The 21,409-nt window shown below is 41.1% G+C and overlaps 1 protein-coding gene across 1 annotated transcript; it reads left to right on the top strand.

Moving 5' to 3' along the window:
* Positions 1-6,784: 6,784 nt before the first annotated feature.
* LOC138364519 (E3 ubiquitin-protein ligase SspH2-like) lies at positions 6,785-20,996 on the top strand. The gene is made up of 2 exons (XM_069324172.1): positions 6,785-7,045; positions 20,076-20,996. Exons 1-2 carry the CDS (start codon positions 6,785-6,787, stop codon positions 20,994-20,996), a joined length of 1,182 nt encoding a protein of 393 aa, XP_069180273.1.
* The last annotated feature ends 413 nt before the right edge of the window (positions 20,997-21,409 follow it).

The following is a 21,409-nucleotide window of genomic DNA, read 5'->3' as shown; positions in this document are numbered from 1 at the left end:
AGCATTTGAGCAAATGAGTGAGAGAGAGGGGGAGGAAGAGAGAGAATAAGGGAGAGAGATAGTAAAGGAGGGTTAGAAGGAGTAGGAGAAACAAAGTAAAAGAAGGAAAGAAGGTTAAGTGGGATGGTGGGTTTGGGTAAAAATATACAAAAAGGAGAAACAAAACTACATCTGAAAGGTTATGAAAAGGATAATATATTCAACAAATACATCAAAAACACAATGAACTACATCTGAAAGGTTAGGTTAAGGGGTTGGGGAATAAGAATAAATAATAACAAACATAATAAATACAATTTATGAGCAACTTGATGAACTTTAACAAATAACCCTTGATCTGCAAAAATGACCATTTGAGAAATTCGCCCTTGAAACGAGTAAATTCCCATATATAACAAAATCCTTTGTAATAGTTAAACACCCCTCTGATGTATAAACATCAGAGGTCCGCGGTTGTTCAACGTCCTCCCAGCAAGCATAAGAAATATTGCCGGAACAACCGTGGACATTTTCAAGAGGAAACTAGATTTATTCCTCCAAGGAGTGCCGGACCAACCGGGCTGTGGTGGGTATGTGGCCCTGCGGGCCGCTCCAAGCAACAGCCTGGTGGACCAAACTCTCACAAGTCGAGCCTGGCCTCGGGCCGGGCTTGGGGAGAAGAAGAACTCCCTGAACCCCATCAACCAGGTATCAACCAGGTAACCCAATCTTAAACAAATAACACTTGAAATGCAAAAATGTCCATTTGAGAAATTAACCCTTGAAATGAGTAATGAATATGAGACAATGATTGACGAAACACAAAAGACAAACAGGAATAATTATGTAAGTTAGATCATGGCTGGTTGGACTAGATAAGTTAGGATACATCAGTTTGGGAATGTAGATTAAGTTAGGTAAAGCAAGTTAGGTTACGTTAGGATAGGTAAGATAAGTTATGTAAGTTAGGTTGTGCAGGTTAAGTTAAGTAAGATAGGTAATGTAAGGTAAGTCATGTTAGGATAGGTAAAGTTAGGTTATGCAGGTTAAGTTAGGTACGATAGGTAAAGGTAAGGTAAGTTAAGTTAGGATAGGTAAAGTTGGGTTTAGGAACGTCACGTTAACTAAGTAACATTGGGTGGAGAGGATAGGTTACGTAGGATTTGGGCGGTGTAGTTTTGAGAACAGTTTTAGGGTAAAGTGGCTAAGAAAATATATTTTAACAGAAGTGCAGGTTTGGTATGAAAGCTGAACTAGTTACATTTTGGAGAGAAATTTTATGACTGAAGATGTCTTAAAGAATAACATGATGGAAGGAGAGTTTCTTTGATGAACGAAGGTGTCTTAGAGAACAACTTTTTGGTGAACGAAGGGGAATTAGAGATCTCTTTGATGATTCTGAGAATAACTTTGATCAACGAAGATGGATTGGAAAGTTTCTCTAGTAAACGAAGGTGACTTAGAGATTAACTTTTATGATTTAGAGAACAACATTGATGTCTTAGAGAACAACATAGATGTCTTAGAGAATAACTTTGATGACTGTATTTAACTTTTTGATGGCTCTGAGGACAGTTTTGTTGAACGAGGATGTCTCAGAAGGCTTCTTTGAATAACGAAGGTGAGTCTGAGAATAACTTTTTGATGACTCTGAGAATGACTTTGTTGTCTTAGAGAATAACTTTGAGGGCTTAGAGAATGTCTTTGATGAACGGAAGGTTTCTTAGAGAATAACATATCATGACTGAGAATAACTTTGATGACTTTGAGAAAATCGGTGATGACTTTGAGAAAGACTTCTGAGAACAAGAGTAGTATTTGAATGAGTCTTTGATGTAATGAAGAGTAACTTTGATGTCTCGAAGATATCTTGCAGATCAACTTTGATGACCGAGATTAACTTTTGTTGTTTTAGAGATTAATTTTGATAGCTCCGAGAATAACTTTAATGAACGAAGATGTCTTAGAAAGCTTCTCTGATGAACGAAAGGTTACTTAGAGAATAACATTTTGATGACTGAGATTAACTTTGATGACTCTGAGAATAACTTTAAGGATGCGAGTAAATTTTGAGTGTTTGAGAGTGTCTTTTGATATCTCGAAGAGTTCCCCTTGCAGTCTTAAAGGATGTCTTTGATGTCTCAAAGGATGTCTTTGAGTGCAACTTTGATGTCTTTGAGTAAGTCCTTGATGTCTCGAAGAGTGTCTTTGACTATATTTCTTACTTAACGACATATAATTTTAGTTAGGAACAATGATGAATATGACTATTTTAGCAAAGTGAAAGGCTACTTTAGTTAAGAACAGTGTTGGAAAGAGGCTACACATGACTATTTCAGATGAGCGAAGTGATATTTCAGTTAAGAAATGACAGGGAAACATGATGAAGTAACTATTTTTTATTTGACTGATGAATACTTGTAGTTAAGGAAAAAGATAAAACATGACGAGGGAGACTATTTTTGTGCTCCCCAAAGTATAATGTCAGTTAAGAACAGCGATGAAAGATATCTTTGGTTATTTTTTCTTACTTGACAAAACATAATTTTAGTTCGGAACAATGATGATGAATATGACTTTTTCTGTTGATTGATGGATAATTTTAGTTATGAAATGACAATGAAACATGAAGAACACAGTTATTTTTCTGATGACTAGGGAATAAGTTTAGTTATGAACAGCGTTGGAAAGATTCCTTTAACTATTTTTGGTTGATTGGATAATAAGTTTAGTTGAGAAATGAGGAAAGTGACTATGTTTTAGTTGATTGGCGAAAGATTTTTAGTTAAGAAGTTACAAGAAAGGTTTGTCTTTGTAAATTTGGAACTGAATAAAGTGTAGATTTGTTTAAGAACGGGGTTGGTAGAACTATTAAGTTGTCTATGAGAATTACTTTGACATAGTTTTGCAAATAAAAACTGGGTGACTAAAATTGTTGAGGGAACTGTATTGCAGTATAATATTATTTGACAAAGAACTAGATAGTGAATGGAAGAAACAAATTGGTTTAAAGAAAAAAGAACATAAAAAAAATTGAGGTTAAGTAGGGGAATGAACACAGTGAACATACGGTGAACACAGAAAAAATGTAAGAAAAAGTTGATGAATAGAGTGAACATGCAGGGAATATGAACTTATAGAGAATATGAAAACATGATAAGGAACATAGGGAATACAAGAATGAACACTGAACATGTGAAGAACAAGCTAAGAACATAGAGAACATGAATATTGAGTATAAAAGTTATACAGAGAACATATGATGTACATGAAAACATGACAAAGAACATAGTGAACATATGGGGAAAATGGTAGAAAACAGAAAAAAATGAGAAAAACAGGTGAAAAGAATTGAACTGAGCATGCTGTGAACATTTGTAGAACATGGAACGAACACAGAAAACGTGGAAAAAATGTGAAGAACACAGCTGAATATAGAGTAAATATGCAAATACCGTATGATGATTATTGAAGGTTTGGATACGTTGGGGATGAGAATGGTAAGGTGATAACCCTGATAAACAGATAGGCTGGAGAGGGACTTGATCGGATATAATTATGTTCGATGATCTAAGACTGAGGAAATGGAGCTTGGCTAATGTCCAGATTAATTTTACTACGTTAGAAATAAGGTGATCTTAAATCTCAGGGTGATTTAGTTGGAAAATAAAGAACTTGTACAAATGAACTAAGCTAAGGGGACAAGAGTTGAAACTTGAAACCTGAACCGGTTTTTATTTACTATGTCTGAAAATGTAGTTGGGTGTTCAAATCTCAGGGGGATTTGGACTGATAGTAATAAATTTATAAGAGTGAACTTGGACAGAGGACAAGAACTAGAGTTTTATATTTGTTTACATCATATTTACTATGAAATACAGAGGGTAAAAATTTCAGGGGAATTGATAGGATATTTAGAAAAATACGAGAGAGAACTAAGGTGGGGACGAGAGCTGGAGCTCGTTAACTGTTTTGATCTTATTTACGGTGTCTGAAATACAGAGGGTAAAATTTTCAGTGAAATTGATGGGTTATTTACAAATATACGAGAGAGAACTAAGTTGAGGGACGAGAGCTGGAGCTCAGTAACTGACTTGATCTTATTTACTAACTTTGAAGTATGTCTGCTTTAAATTTCGGGGAAAATTGGTCTGTTACTAACGATCTTGTACAAATGAACTAAGCTGGGGACAAGAGCTAGAGTTTGATAATTGTTTGGATTTACTAAACTACGTCTGAAATAAAGAGGGTAGAAATTTCAGGGAATTTGATTAGATATTAACGAAGATACGAGAGAGAGACAGAGCGAGAGAGAGACGGAGAGACAGAGAGAGAGACAGAGAGAGAGAGAGACAGAGAGACAGAGAGAGAGAGAGACAGAGAGACAGAGAGAGACAGAGAGACAGAGAGAGAGATTCGATGGACTGAATGAAAACCTTTCTCCATCTGTCTGCTAGCTAAACCACCAAGAAGAAGTCTTATTATTATTATTATTATTATTATCGTTGTAAATCGCTTAAGTGATTAATAAAAGAAATAAATTTATATATAATGTGTTTACTTTTCCCTCGTTTATTGCTCTCACCATGTTGATCACGTTACGATATAGCTTAGTCATATTAACAGAAATAATACTAAAAGGGTTTGCACAGAACAATGGTTGATGGTATGGGGGCGGTGGGGGGCTGAGGGGTGGGAGTGATTGATGGCTGACAGGTGTGGGTCTGTCTGTCGGCAGGAGTATGTACCTCGCTCCTCCTTAACGAATCCACAGTGTATGGGGAAGCTTGGTGTGACTAACATCTCCAACACAGCAGTAATGGGTGATTGTAGGACGAAGAGGTGATGGAGATTGAGTAAACATGCATACATTTCAATGATATTTATTTGAGCCAGCAGATGATGTGATCACAGTTAACAAGAATAATTTGTAGGTAGAGATCGCGTCTCCGTGATGATGTGAAATGTTTCTCTCTTTTAGTAAACGCTAACCTCCAGACTTTGACTGAGTTTACTAAGTGAAGTGTCGTGTGGTGGACTATAGAGAGGGAGAGAGAGAGAGAGAGAGAGAGAGAGAGAGAGAGAGAGAGAGAGAGAGAGAGAGAGAGAGAGAGAGAGAGAGAGAGAGAGAGAGAGAGAGAGAGAGAGAGAGAGAGAGAGAGAGAGAGAGAGAGAGAGAGAGAGAGAGACAGAGAGAGACAGAGAGAGAGAGACAGAGAGACAGAGAGACAGAGAGACAGAGAGAGGCAGAGAGACAGAGAGAGAGACAGAGAGACAGACCGAGAGAGAGAGAGAGACAGAGAGCCAGAGAGACAGAGAGACAGAGAGACAGAGAGAGACAGAGAGACAGATCGTTACTCTTAAAATGTTATTTGGGCAAAGAACGAACGATGTTGGTATATTGTCCACGTTACATTAATGATATTGGGTAAAGAACGAAGTTAGCATATTGGTCGTGTTACCTTACAAGGTTATAAGGGTGAGAGAGAAGGGGGGCTCGAAAATTGACATAGTGGTCATTCTCTGATGCGCTGTCTGTCTAAGTGAAATGGAGAAAGATACGTGAACAGCAGCAGCAGGAATAAGGAAAATGATGTTACTTTCCCCAACTATTAAATGATCTAGAGAGAGAGACAGAGAGACAGAGAGACAGAGTTGCTGACTGTAGCTACATCTCCCCTTAACGAAACACACTGGGTAACGGTTGCCCAACCACTTCCGCCATGTCCAAGGAAGTAATGGCAGTCATTGCCTACCCTCCGGGAGATACAACCATAGTACTTGGAAAAAGTCTTTCAGTCAGCCTCTAGCCAGTGACCTGTACGCACACTCCTCCACGGACATTTAAAAACACTTAAGGGTAATGGTATACAGTCCTCCTGCTGGAGTCTACTCTCTCATCCTCTCACACTTAGGACTTTCTGTAGGGGGAGTTAATGGTTTGTCTAACCGCATAATGACCCAGAGCAGTCTCACGACGATGAGGGGAAGCTCCCACTCACCCTTCCATCCTTCCCATACCCCTCCCATACCCCTCCCACACCCCAAACAACATAACAGACTGTGTTGACTGTCCTCGCATCTACACGCAATCTCACAATCATCAAAATTATGATCCGCACACAGGATTAAGTCTACGCAAAACACACATACATATTCATTTACTCCTTCCTCTCATCCTTCTATTTTCTTACGACTTCCCAGAAATCCCCTTTGTGACTAGAGCAACGCGCTGCGACTAGAGCGACGTGATACACCTGCTCACCCACCACTCAAGTCCGCGTCCAACACGCGCCAAACTTCCGCGAAAAATCCCCCAAACCCTTTGTGACTACGACGACGCGCTGCGACTACGACGACGCGCACCACCTGGCACCCATCAACATGACTTACTCTCTTTCCTGACCACATACCCAAACACCGGACGCTCACACGCGTCCGAAACGCGCCAAACTTCCGGGAAAATCCCCCAAAACCCTTGAGGACTAGACACCTGCACGCCACCTGTCGGGTGCCACTCACGTGAGTGCCACCTGGCAGGTGGCGCGCGCGGTTCTTGTCCTCATTTACACTACTAAGCCTCACCAAACCAACCCTCGACATTGAAAGTGAGCAGACCAGTGGAGGCCGAGTTAACTGTTTCCGAGTCCCTCCCTGAAACAATTATGGAAGCTCTCAAGGATTCTCTCCCTAACACCTCCGAAGAGGAGTGGCAGTATGAAATGCTTGAAATCTTACACAAATACAAACAGAGAGCTCAACTTCCTGAAGGCACCCTCCTGGGAGTCTGGAGAGACAGGAGAGTATGGACGGAAGGCACTTTAACACCTGCCGTTCACCAAATCTGGAGGACCTCCTCCAGGAGAATGATATAGCAGTCCAAGTGCACATGATGATGGAAAGATCTGACCTCTACGAGGTTAACAGTTTTTTCCATCAGGAGGACTTAGAAATTATTGCCCTGGTAAAACCAATTTTTACAACTATAGAATATCTAAATAACAGGTTGACGTTTGTCCAACGGGCAGTGAGGCTAAACACAGTCCCTGAATACCTTGCCCTACAGGTTTGTTTCCCATTATTTTCAGCAGGTCTCCCAATCCTACCAGGTTTTGCCAGCTGTCTAAACAGAGTTAACTTGGAACAGGCCAGAGTATCTATGGCGACATACACGCTCCTGCTCAATGCCTCACATACGAGAGAAATGTCAAAATCGAGCTCATCGTAGCCTGCCTCCTAATACGAGGATGGGACCAGGTAAGAATAGATACAACCTTATGTGTAGGTTTCAGACGAAAGACAACTCCGAAACCAGGAACCCTCGAAAGACCATACGACGGAAACTTCTGATGCTTCTGATGTGGGGTCTGCTCAAATGCTCTCAGAACAGACGTCACACAGGTATGAACATTTTTTCTCAAGCCCTCAGGAAGGTTCACTGCAGAGCCTGACTACAACAGTGGACAAAGCCCTAGGTATAGAAGCCATAGAACAAGTGCAGCTTCAGACACAAGAAAAGCAAGGTCCCCAAAACCCTTATGTTCAGTGTTTCTGATGAACGATGACGACGATGCCCCTCTGTCCCCTATTCTCGTCAGGCCTGTCCTACAACAACAATCCCTCCCACCCAGAACAGATTCGAACAGGAGGAATAGCTTGCAGAGACAGAACTTCTAATGGGACACCTCGGCGAACAACACCAACAGGCATGGTAGGAATAACAAGGACAGGTCACGAGTCGGATGGAGAAATTCATCACAAGACAAATCGGGTGGCAACCAAGCGAGGAACAACAGGGACAGATCCAGAAACAACTGAGGCCAGGGTAACAGGAACGGGACCGGCGACCACAGAGGCCAAAACAACAGGATCACCCCAGGAGACAACAGAGGCAATAACAGTATAGACTATTTCTCCGTGAACAACAACAGCAATAACAGAGACAACAGACAGGGAGGTAATAATAATAATAGGGGCCATAATAATAGTTTTTTTTCAGAAATAGAAACAGGGAGAGAGGCAACAATCGGAACCAGAACAACAACAAACACAAGCGCTGGAACAGCACGAACCGAGACCAACAGGAATGAGACAGAGACAGAGGGTGGAACGGTGGAGATCGGAGAAACTCAAGAAACGACAGGAATTAAGGCAGAGAAGAGGACAACTGAAACAGACAGTTGTCTCTGAGGTACCCCTAACTGAAAAGGAGAGGAAACTGTTGTAAAGGGGACTTACGTTCGTAATAGGCACTCCGGCACCACGTAAGAAAAGAGAAGATACGATAGAGGATCTGTGCAACAACTTGGAAACTAGTATCAATCAAGTTTGGAGCAACCTCCGGCCGGAGTAAGGTAATTCACAGGGAGCAATTAAAAAAACTAAACTCTCCCTCCCTTTTTTGGTACCTCCACCCCAACAAACCAGTCCAGTGCCCAAACTACAACCTAGTAGTCCTTAAACCGGTAATCCAGCAAATGAAGGTCGACCTCAAGCGTAGTGCGGAACGACGACGCAATTGCAATCTCACAAGGGAGGAGAGATTTTCAACGTTGAAAGGACGCACGGATATTGTGATAAAGCCGGCGGACAAGGGAGGTGCTCTTTCTCTCGTCGCCTGGAGAAAGGACAACTACAGGCATGAGATGGAGTGGCACCTGGCAGACACTACAGCCTACAAACAGATACACAACCAGGATGTGGCGCTTAGAAACGCCCAAATGAGGAGTAAAAGGATCGTCCTCAAGCTGTTCGAAAACAAAACTATGGACGGGAAAGGAGGATTCATGCAGGCAGGGGCGAGAGATTTCTTCCTAGCCTTTGAATCCATCATTCCTCATATCTTCCTTTTACCAAAGATCCATAAATCATTAGAAGAAACAACATGAACGTGGCAAGGGAGACCGGTTCTAAGCAGCTGCCGGGTCCCAACGAGGCCAGTAGACCTAATCTGCACAGCTCTCCTGCACCCCTTGCTACGTCTACTACCGGAAGAATCCAAGATACGACGGATTTCCTCAAGAAAATTTCAGTAATTAGAGGCCCCGTCCTGAGAGGAGCCCGCCTTTTCCCCATGGATGTGGTATCGCTCTACCCGAGCATACCACAGAGAGAAGCTGCAAAGGTAGTAGCATCTTTTTTTATAGATAACTGAGCCAGACTCAAACAGGAACTTCGAGACACATGAGTATGGAGGACCCCTTCGAAAGAAACTCTTGAGGAGGCCATCCTCCATGTGATGAGAGACACCTTTTTGCCATTTGAGGGACGAGCATACCGGCAAGCCAAAGGGTACAGCGATAGGAGCATCAAGTAGTGTGGCAATCGCTTAAATCTTTGTGCATGTAATGCTCGAGAGGAAAAGATCTCAGAGAAAGGACGGACCGGCGGTATATTTCCGTTACATAGAAGATATCTTCGGAATAATGGAGGACGGTTTCCCGCACCTAGAAGGTTTCTTTTCATGGTCAAATACAGTTCATGAAAAAATTAAGTTTACCCTCAAACACAGTGGCTCTACGATTAATTTCCTAGATACAACAGTGTATATAGATCAGCTAACCAGGGATCTGCATACGAAGGCATACTATAAACCGACTAACCTTCACACGTATCTGAAATTTGACTCGAGCCACCCACTAGCCTTGAAGAAATCGCTACCCTACTCACTTGGACTCAGATTCAAGCAGATTAACAGCAAAGAAGAGATGCTATATCCCCGGCTTGATGACCTATGAGATATGTTCAGGAACAGAGACTACCCGGAGACATTAATACATGTGGCCCAGGAGAAACTTGGAGAAAAAACAAGGGCGGAGCTACTCAGACCTAGAACACAAGAAGTGGAAGACAAGAGATGGATCCTCCCAACTCTTTTCTTCCCGGCCTTGCTGCACAGCTTAAGATAAAACTCCAGGAAGTATGGACATGGATGAAGGAAACGTACAGTGAACATCCATCCTGGGGAAAATTCCCCCAAAACCCTCGCATGATTGTCAAGAGGCGAGGGAAGTCTATAAAGGACCACCTTGTTAGAGCAGGTGTACAGGCAGATCATCTCAACCGAACTGGGGGAGAGGACCAGCCCTAGGTTACAGGTCAAAGAAATGAAACTTACAGTCCCTAACCAGAGTGGTTAGGAGGGGTCTACCAGTACACGAGAATGGTAGCTTTTTCTCTGGTATCTGAGATAATGTTAGCCTTGGCTCTAGTACTAGAGAAAATGGTAGCCTTGGCTCTGGTACCAGAGAGAATGGTAGCCTTTTCTCTGGTACCAGAGATAATGTTAGCCTTGTTGGAAATTTCCAACACTAAATACAACACTGTTGTATTCTCATTAATTACTACTAATTCAACTAATCATTGTAGTGATTAAAATTAACCCAACGTAGAGTTCACATGTACTAATAATTACATCTGTACAGTAAGGCTAGAATTCTTACGTCACCCGACGCCAGTGTTGCGTCAGATTCCATTGTAATAAACACATTTATATCCAATGTGCCTGAGAATTGAATTTGATTCTCCATAAACCCCGGTGTTCTGTGTGATAATTAATTACAGATAAACTGATCTCCAACTAAAGCCAAATAGAGCGTTTATAGTTATAGCTGTTATCTAGTAATAAAATTAACGTCACGAGTGAATGCCCTGGAGAGACATTAATTCTTCTCCATTGTTCGTTTACTATCATAGAACGGACTCCAAATATTCCTCCAAATAATAAACCCGTCCTAATCCGAGCATTTCAAGCACAACTGCAAGAAATGACAATATCCATAATAAATAATTTGTTTAACAAACGCGGGACGCGGAGCTGGGCGGAAGAGACGCCAGTCCACGTGTTGAAACGCTCACGAGTAGACGTGTTCACGTGGTACTCACGAGGAGACGCCATTACCCAGCCACCAGGGTAAACGCTATCAAATCTCCAGAAGAAAGTCGCCACTGTGAGGTGTGAAGAACCTTGCAGACAATACCTTCACTTGGTGTCAGTGTCATTTACGCAACCTGTTAAATTTGGTTCAATGTAACTCCATGTGACCGGCCAGTGGAGCGCGTCAGTATCTAGGATAGACAAATCTAGAGCCTAGGACGCGACCTTCGGCAAGCCTTAACTTACACAGTGCCCATATTAGCTAAGTACCTTATCCTTGTTTGATGCATCAGATCGGGGGCGGGTTTATAGCTGGGTAGCTTGTCGTGACGACGTATAACAACTAAAAATCACAGGTCATTATCTTTCTCTTATTATTAATATCCATTTATTGAACATAGAAATACAGTAGTTTAATCTGTTGCTACTGGAAACAATTGTTTTGCAGCGTGTGTGAAGAATTCTCCGAGCTGTCATTTCCCATGTTAATCAACTCCCAGTGTTCCATGACGAATCCAGGAGAATCAGAGGAAGCGTCGTGACTAACTTCTAAGGAATCGTCACTAAGCTAAGATTCCTTTTGTATTCCTCGAATTTATTATCTGTACTCTTTTTACATGCAGCACTCTGTTCATTGGATTAACATGTGTTTATTATAATTATTATTATACATATTCATAATCTATGTTCCCCTTAATGATAACGATAATGATTTCATAAGTATTCATAGGATTAGATTATTATACATTGGATTAGTGAACGAACCACACTAGTTCCTGGACGTACTGAGTTCCAGTAATATCCCCCCCAATGTAGGTGTTTGAGGCTTTGATTCATTTAATTATACAGCCCATTAATTATTTCAATGATCATATTCTCTAGTATTTTATCCATAGTTACTGGTTCATATAGAATTTTCCAATGATCATATTTTCTCAGTTTCCCTCTTTTACTATAAAAGTGGGTGGTCCTTCGTAATTAATTTTACTATAATAATATTTAAATAATTAGAGTCAAGCCCCAAATGTCCCACATTATGGTCCTTATCGAACCGGATAAACATAAATTATAATTATAAATACTAGTTATTAATAACTAATCCTTGTGTGATACAACTAGACTAACCATTTAATTAATTGGGTCAACTAACAGTGTAACACATCAGTTAGTCTAAGTCACACCAACACATTGCTACTTTCACCACATGTATAAGGTAGCACTCGTGGGACACAGTCAATTACCCACAACACTTAGACCTATACCTCACACAGAAGTGAGAATCTTTAGGTCACCAGGAGCATCAGCTCATAACATATATGTTTTCACTTGTGTGTGCAAGTGCACTCTTATAAAAACAAAAAACCCAAAAATACAGCACAATTATATTCACCTTACTGCACCACAATAATCTTTACCAATCTTATTAGGTAGAATTTAGGCTGAGATTGTGCTGAATTTGGTACAAGCCCAGACTAAATAAATTTATAGTTCTTAGTTAGGAATTATCACGACTAGACCTAAGCTAGTCAGTAGTGTATGTATTATACTATTTGTGCTGACCCTATACAGGGTGGGATTAAACTTTGAGATAACTCTGATTGGAGTGTCTCCATAATATTTCTCTTGTATTCATTATTTCGTGTATCTATTTTGTGTATTGCTGGATAATCTCCATTAACTCTGATGGTGATATAGAAGAGCTAACCGGACGAGAACTAATGGTGAAGTTCAGACAGTGCACAAAATATCTAGCTACTTGTTGTTAGGTAGGTACATTTAACCTCAAGTGAGGTAAAGTATAAATTAGCCACCTTAAATTAGGCTACATTTAATGTTACTTGTCCACTAATGAACAAGTACCCAAGCTTCATTAGTAATACATATACTAATCCCATGAAGTTTGGACCCAAGCCCAACATGGCTACTCCTGAGCAATTAAGGAGAACCTACATTGGCCTTAAAGGTCATTTGACCATATTAATTAACAAGGCTGAGGGCTTATCTAAAGATACTCCCATTGACTCTTATCACTTAGAGACATCAGTTAGAGTGGCTGATCTGAAATTTGATCAAGTCAAATCTGCAAGTCGATCTTATCTTGATCTACTATATACTGTAGAAATTGATCCTGAGGAAGTAAGTCAAATTGTAGACGACATCTCCCAGTATGAAGATGAGACTCAAGATATAATTGACAGGCTATCTAAATTAGCAAAACAATCTGGATCCAATACCAGTAACACAAGTTCTCTATTCAATAACCAACTACCAGAGATTCGTTTACCTACCTTAGACTTACCTACATTTTCAGGATTAGATACAGAAAACTGGGACAATTTTTGGACTTCATTTGAAGTTCACATCCATAAGAAACCGTCCTTGGACAAGGTTTCTAAATTTTCATACCTACTTAGTCTTCTCAAAGGAGAGGCTAAAAAGGTCATGCATAACCTTACTCTTGATGAGAGTAATTATGAGGAAGCTATAAAACTCTTGAAGTTGAACTATTGCAACAAAGAGTTAAGTATAGCTACCCTCTATTATCAATTACTAGATCTGAATGCACCAAATAGTAGACCGGAGTCACTTCAAAGCTTCAGACTAGAAGTAGAGTCTCTAGTAAAGGCCTTAGGTACTAAAGTTAATATACCTGCTTCAGAATGGTCTATCAAGTTACTATTGCAGAGGAAATTACCTCGAAATGTCTTGACAGAGCTCTGCTCACACTATAATACCGAGTTTCTCACTCTTGACTAAATATTCGAGGGATTGAGGATAACGGTTAACAGGTTGAAGACTCATGATAAAATTAAACCTGAGTCCAAACCAACTAATACTGACTCTTCAGTCAAACCTAAACAGACTTTGAATAAGTCGAATATATATAAATCCAAAACTACTCCATCCACTGGGAAAAGGAGTGGAAATGTAGGTACATATTCGGTGTCTCCTTCTGAGATAACCAATGACTTGTCTACTAAAGAGACCAAGTCTATTAACCAGAGAAAGTGTCTGTTCTGCAATCAGGGACACACCACTTATCAATGCTCTGTTTATCCTACTTATAATGTTAGGGTTAAAATGTTGCAAGAATTACACAAGTGCACCAAGTGCATGGGCTCTCATGATCCCAAAAAATGTGTAGTGCAGCTACGTTCCTGCAACCGATGCAACCAAGGTGTACACCACTACGCCTTATGTAGAAAATCTTCTACACCAACTATGACCACTGGGGAGAATTCCACGAATTCTACCACAGTGCAATATTGCAAAGTGCATCAAGAAGTAAATGTACTTGCTACTGAGTCAGGCAATAATACCACTCTGCCTACAGCTCAACTTAGACTAATAAACCGAAGATCTAGAATTAACACTAGAGGTCTTTTTGACCAGGGTTCACAGAAAACCTTCATTACACAACAGTTGGTAGATGAGTTAAATTTAAAACCTGCCAAAAGTGTGAGGTTAAATATTTCTGGTTTCTTGTCAAATAGTTGACCTCGTGACTACAAAGTAGTTAAGTTATTAGTGAGACTCGGATCTTCTACTAGTCCAATACATGCGGTAGTAGTGGATAAACTTCCTACAGACTTACAAGTCACTGGGTTAGCTCGCACTGCGAGACATCTTAGACGAAACCGCATGAGGCTAGCAGATTATAAAATAAATTCTGACTGCCTCACAGATGTTGGAATACTTATAGGCGCGGATCATTATTACAAGTTTATAACTGGATGCACTAGACAACACAGAATGAATTTGTTGTCGTCCGCAGGAGGCAAATTGCTTACAGGACCGGTGCTTTTCAGACAAAATCCGACGTCCACAAACCAACAATCTAATAACATAATAGTGGCGTGACTAGGCTTGGAACAGTCACCCCTACGTTTCAGGGAAATATCTGAGGATATTGAGTCTGACCCACCAATACATCGTCTGTGGGATTTAGACACTTTAGGCATCATCCCTGAACAACCAAGTCCTGATGATACGTGGACTTACCAGCAATACCTGGATACAGTTGTCTATGAAAATAAACAATACTGGGTAAGACTCCCATGGAAGTTGGATCATCCACAACTTCCAGTAAATTATTTTATGGCAGCCTCTCAATTACAGTCTCAATTAACACGACTACAGAAGCAGCCAGACAAACTGAACATGTATCATCAACTTATCCAACAACAACTTAACAGTAAATTTATTGAGGTTGTTGATAACGATGACCGAAAAATAGGTCATTATTTACCCCATCACGCTGTGGTGAAAGACTCATTGACAACACCTATTCGTATTGTCTTTAACTGTAGTGCTAAAGTAAAGCCAAGCAGTGTGTCTTTAAATGAATGTCTCCAAACGGGACCTAGCCTAACACAAAGGCTACATGATGTGCTGTTACGATTTCGCACTGGTATTTTCGCCTATACAGCTGATATCAGCAAAGCTTTTCTCCGAGTAGGTTTACAGGAGGAGGATCGTGACTACACAAAATTCCTCTGGATTAAGGATCCGCTGGATCCTAACAGTGAAGTTATCACATATCGTTTTGCCTCAGTATTATTTGGAGCTACGTCCTCACCGTTTCTTTTGCAAGCAACATTAGACACACATTTGAGGAAATCAAACAGCCCCTATAAGGCAGACATTAGCGACAACTTGTATGTCGACAATTTCCAGGGGACAACTAATGATCAAACTGATCTGGTAGAAATCTACCATGAGGCTAACCGTGAGCTATTAGGAGCCAATATGCCACTACAGTCATGGGCCTCAAATAATGAATTACTCAACCAGGTAATCGATAAAGAATTTCCAGGTTATCAGGTACCCAATCAATTAAAGGTTCTAGGCGTGGAATGGAACACCAGTACTGACGAGATGAATGTCAAGTCAGTACAAACTGATAACTCAACCCTTACCATGAGAACACTGCTCTCGTTTGTCAGTCAACCATTTGACCCTTTAGGCCTACTTAGTCCTATATTAATAAGGGGCAAACTCCTAATGCAGGAGTGCTGGCAGAAACATATGGGATGGGATGATCCGTTACCAAGTGAGTTACAAGCTAAATGGCAGATACTCTCAACGGATTTTAATCAGTTAGGCGTTTTGAAATTTCCTCGTAATGCTTCAGGACCAAACTTACCCACCAATTTGCACGTTTTCGGCGATGCCTCTGGCAAAGCATACGTCGCAGTAGCCTACTTAGTTAATAGTGCACAATCAATTTTGCTCACATCTAAAGCAAGAGTTGCTCCCACTAAGAAGAGATCTTTACCTCAAATGGAGTTGACTGCATTGCTGGTGGGAGTAAGATTGGCTCATTGCCTGACAAAGACACTCAATAATATCCACTTTGGTGAGATTGTCGTGTGGTCAGACAACGAGGCAGTCTTACAATGGGTAAGAAACAACAACAACAAAACTCCCTACGTCAGTAATCGCGTCAGGGAGATTCATGAGTTATCTGCTGGATATAAATTTAGACATGTTCCTACTAAGGACAATCCTGCAGACTATTTATCTCGAGGGTTAACACTAAAACAACTTATCAAGTCTTCGCTGTTATTCAATGGACCTTCATGGCTTGTTGGTGGTCAGTGGCCCAAACAAAAGCCACAAGTCATAGTGACCAATATCACCACTCCCATGAAAGAACCAGAACCTCAACGAATCTTAGCCATTGATCCTCACAAATATTCTAACTTAAGCAAGTTATTAAGAGTAACTGCACATGTGTTTGATTTTCTTGCCAAGATAGGAATTCGACATAAGTTTCCCAATCCTATCCTCTACTGGATCAAACGTGCACAACAAGAGACATATGGAAGCGAATATGAAAATCTTCCAAATAAATTAACTAAGTCTCTAGGTATCTGGTATGATGCCAACACTCATAATATACTAAGATGTGGAGGACGTTTGCTTCATGCAAAAATTGACTTGGACACAAAGAATCCAATTCTTCTACCTCGTCACTACATCATCACTAAACTTCTTGTTTTACATCACCATCAATATGGTACCTTACATGGTGGAGTGTTAGATACTCTCACCGACCTTAGACAAAAGTACTGGCTTCCTCAAGGTCGTCAGACAGTTAAGTCAATTATTAAATCTTGTGTAATCTGTAAAAGATACGATGCCAGAGTATGTCCTTACCCAGGACCTCCACCACTCCCTGAGGAAAGAGTGGTTCATCTTCGTCCTTTCGAAACCACTGGTGTTGACTACACAGGAGCCTTACTTCTCACTGGCAACCCAGATAAGATACCAGTGAAAGCATACATTTATCTCTTTACGTGTGCTACAACCAGAGGCGCACATTTAGAAGTCACTTCAGACATGAGTGCTGAAGCCTTCATCCAGGCCTTCCGCCGATTTGCAGCTCGCAGATCTTGTCCCAAATTAATGATATCGGACAATGGTTCCAAGTTTGTGGCAGGAGAAGCTTGTTTACGAGAAGTCTGGAACCACCCAGAAGTACAGTCGGTCCTACAGAGACGACAATGTCACTGGAAATTCATTGCACCGAGAGCCCCTTGGCAAGGTGGGTTCTATGAGCGAATGGTAGGCACAGTCAAGAAGTGTCTAAGGAAAACTTTACACAGACAAAAGGTCAGTTACTCCGAACTCCAAACTATTGTTGTGGAAATCGAGGCGCGAGTCAATAACCGCCCAATAACCTACCTGTCTGATGATTTCACCCAGAGAGAACCTCTGAGTCCCTCACACTTGATCCATGGAGGTCTACTGAGCCCTCTCATCCCTTTAGCCGAAGAGGACCCCGTAGACCCGTCACATGTGACCAGAGGTGACTTGTTGGAAAGCTACCAGCATCTCTCCAGAGTTATTAACAGGTGGAATGAGGTGTGGACTCGAGAGTACCTCACAGCTCTACGAGAGTACCACTATGGAGCTTCGAGTCCTTACAATAAAGTGCAATTAAAACCAGGGGACCTAGTACTAGTCGACAGTGATGGACCAAGGTCAGAGTGGCCCATAGGCAAAATTGTTGCCATTCATCCAGATCATCAAGGTGTCCTGAGGGTAGTGAAAGTTTTATGCCGAGGCAACACTACTCTAAAAACTTTAGAGAAGCTGGTTCCCCTTGAATTGACTGAGCGAGAATATCAGCCAGGTCCAGTTTCCCCAGTAATTCCCGAGGATAGTAATTCTGATCCTCAGGGCAACCGCCCCACTAGAGCTGCTGCTCAACAATGTAGGCGGAATCTGCAAGCCTATTACAACTCTGAACAAGAGTAATTCCTTTTACACCCAATTTAGATAACTATGATGATACTGCGGGGTGATGTCAAGTAACAAACCATTACAAGTCACTATGACCCAGGACATTCCCATCACAGTAGATTCTGTTGTTTAAATTGTGTGATTCAAATCTTTAATTATTAGCTTTAGGTAATTCATAATAACATGTTTCATTTGACATGAAATTAGCAAGACCTAAGTTTCTTGCAAGTCCTTAACAAATACGGGACATTCGTTATGTGTGTACTAACATACTAACATACTAATATACTCATATTAATACCAACTTCGGGTTAGGTGTCAGTACTCCACATTACACTACGACCCTAGAATCCTCCCCCCGGAGTTATGTTGGAAATTTCCAACACTAAATACAACACTGTTGTATTCTCATTAATTACTACTAATTCTACTAATCATTGTAGTGATTAAAATTAACCCAACGTAGAGTTCACATGTACTAATAATTACATCTGTACAGTAAGGCTAGAATTCTTATGTCACCCGACGCCAGTGTTGCGTCAGATTCCATTGTAATAAACACATTTATATCCAATGTGCCTGAGAATTGAATTTGATTCTCCATAAACCCCGGTGTTCTGTGTGATAATTAATTACAGATAAACTGATCTCCAACTAAAGCCAAATAGAGCGTTTATAGTTATAGCTGTTATCTAGTAATAAAATTAACGTCACAAGTGAATGCCCTGGAGAGACATTAATTCTTCTCCATTGTTCGTTTACTATCATAGAACGGACAAATAATAATATTTAACTCCTCCAAATAATAAACCCGTCCTAATCCGAGCATTTCAAGCACAACTGCAAGAAATGACAATATCCATAATAAATCATTTGTTTAACAAACGCGGGACGCGGAGCGGGGCGGAAGAGACGCCAGTCCACGTGTTGAAACGCTCACGAGTAGACGTGTTCACGTGGTGCTCACGAGGAGACGCCATTACCCAGCCACCAGGGTAAACGCTATCAAATCTCCAGAAGAAAGTCGCCACTGTGAGGTGTGAAGAACCTTGCAGACAATACCTTCACTTGGTGTCAGTGTCATTTACGCAACCTGTTAAATTTGGTTCTATGTAACTCCATGTGACCGGCCAGTGGAGCGCGTCAGTATCTAGGATAGACAAGTCTAGAGCCTAGGACGCGACCTTCGGCAAGCCTTAACTTACACAGTGCCCATATTAGCTAAGTACCTTATCCTTGTTTGATGCATCAGATCGGGGCGGGTTTATAGCTGGGTAGCTTGTCGTGACGATGTATAACAACTAAAAATCACAGGTCATTATCTTTCTCTTATTATTAATATCCATTTATTGAACATAGAATTCCAGTAGTTTAATCTGTTGCTACTGGAAACAATTGTTTTGCAGCGTGTGTGAAGAATTCTCCGAGCTGTCATTTCCCATGTTAATCAACTCCCAGTGTTCCATGACGAGTCCAGGAGAATCAGAGGATGCGTCGTGACTAACTTCTAAGGAATCGTCATTAAGCTAAGATTCCTTTTGTATTCCTCGAATTTATTATCTGTACTCTTTTTACATGCAGAACTCTGTTCATTGGATTAACATGTCTTTATTATAATTATTATTATACATATTCATAATCTATGTTCCCCTTAATGATAACGATAATGATTTCATAAGTATTCATAGGATTAGATTATTATACATTGGATTAGTGAACGAACCACACTAGTTCCTGGACGTACTGAGTTCCAGTAATATCCCCCCCAATGTAGGTGTTTGAGGCTTTGATTCATTTAATTATACAGCCCATTAATTATTTCAATGATCATATTCTCTAGTATTTTATCCATAGTTACTGGTTCATCAAGAATTTTCCAATGATCATATTTCCTCAGTTTCCCTCTTTTACTATAAAAGTGGGTGGTCCTTCGTAATTAATTTTACTATATTAATATTTAAATAATTAGAGTCAAGCCCCAAATGTCCCACAAGCCTTGGCTCTAGTACCAGAGAGAATGTTAGCCTTGGCTCTAGTACCAGAGAGAATGTTAGCCTTGGCTCTGGTACCAGAGAGAATGGTAGCCTTGGCTCTGGTACCAGAGAGAATGGCAGCCTTGGCTCTGATACCAGAGAGAATGGTAGCCTTTTCTCTGGTACCAGAGATAATGTTAGCCTTGGCTCTAGTACCAGAGAGAATGTTAGCCTTGGCTCTGGTACCAGAGAGAATGGTAGACTTGGCCCTGGTACCAGAGAGAATGGTAGACTTGGCTCTGATACCAGAGAGAATGGTAGCCTTGGCTTTGGTACCAGAGAGAATGGTAGCCTTGGCTCTGGTACCAGAGAGAATGGTAACCTTGGCTCTGGTACCAGAGAGAATGTTAGCCTTGGCTCTGGTACCAGAGAGAATGGTAGACTTGGCTCTGATACCAGAGAGAATGGTAGCCTTGGCTCTGGTACCAGAGAGAATGGTAGCCTTGGCTCTGGTACGAGAGAGAATGGTAACCTTGGCTCTGGTACCAGAGAGAATGGTAGACTTGGCTCTGCTACCAGAGAGAATGGTAACCTTGGCTCTGGTACCAGAGAGAATGGTAGCCTTGGCTCTGCTACCAGAGAGAATGGTAGCCTTGGCTCTGGTACCAGAGAGAATGGTAGCCTTGGCTCTGGTACCAGAGAGAATGGTAGCCTTGGCTCTGCTACCAGAGAGAATGGTAGCCTTGGCTCTGGTACCAGAGAGAATGGTAGCCTTGGCTCTGGTACCAGAGAGAATGGTAGCCTTGGCTCTGCTACCAGAGAGAATGGTACCCTTGGCTCTGGTACCAGAGAGAATGGTAGCCATGGCTCTGGAATCAAGGGAGACTGAAATTCTTGCAATATCTGATACAGAGTGACTGGCAGCTTTAGCTCTGGTGTAAGAGAGGTTATCAGAGACCACTGGGATAAATAAATATATAAAATGATGTGTTATTTTTGTCGTTTAAAATATCGTTCCCAAATACTGAAGCTAAAACCAAAGCCATCACTTAAATCTCTCCAAATGGTAAGAAATGAGCAAATTTCCTGGACTCGGTGCACAAGATGTCCGACTGATCTAAGATGCAATATGGTATCTCTTGATACCGTGCGATAAAAGTGAGAGTCTTGGCAATAAGAAATTCGTACGATAACCTCAAATACATGTTATCGGGCCGAGCAGAGGGCAGTAAAGCTTCGGGGAGCATACTGAAAGCAACGTGATATTGACTCACCTGCAACTCAGCCAGCCTGATGGTTATGTTGTATACAAGACCTTCTTGCGTCACGC

The sequence above is a fragment of the Procambarus clarkii genome, chromosome 13 (genome assembly GCF_040958095.1).
Source record: "Procambarus clarkii isolate CNS0578487 chromosome 13, FALCON_Pclarkii_2.0, whole genome shotgun sequence".
NCBI lineage: Eukaryota > Metazoa > Arthropoda > Malacostraca > Decapoda > Cambaridae > Procambarus > Procambarus clarkii.
The sequence above is the reverse complement of the archived record's forward strand: the minus strand, read 5'-3'. Positions and strand labels throughout refer to the sequence as shown.

Bases quoted from the DNA above. Each gene is read 5' to 3' on its own strand.
- LOC138364519 (XM_069324172.1), top strand. From the start codon at position 6,785: ATGGACGGAAGGCACTTTAACACCTGCCGTTCACCAAATCTGGAGGAC. The intron at 7,046-20,075 runs GTTTGTTTCCCA...TTAAATAATTAG, and splicing joins CTGAATACCTTGCCCTACAG to AGTCAAGCCCCAAATGTCCC.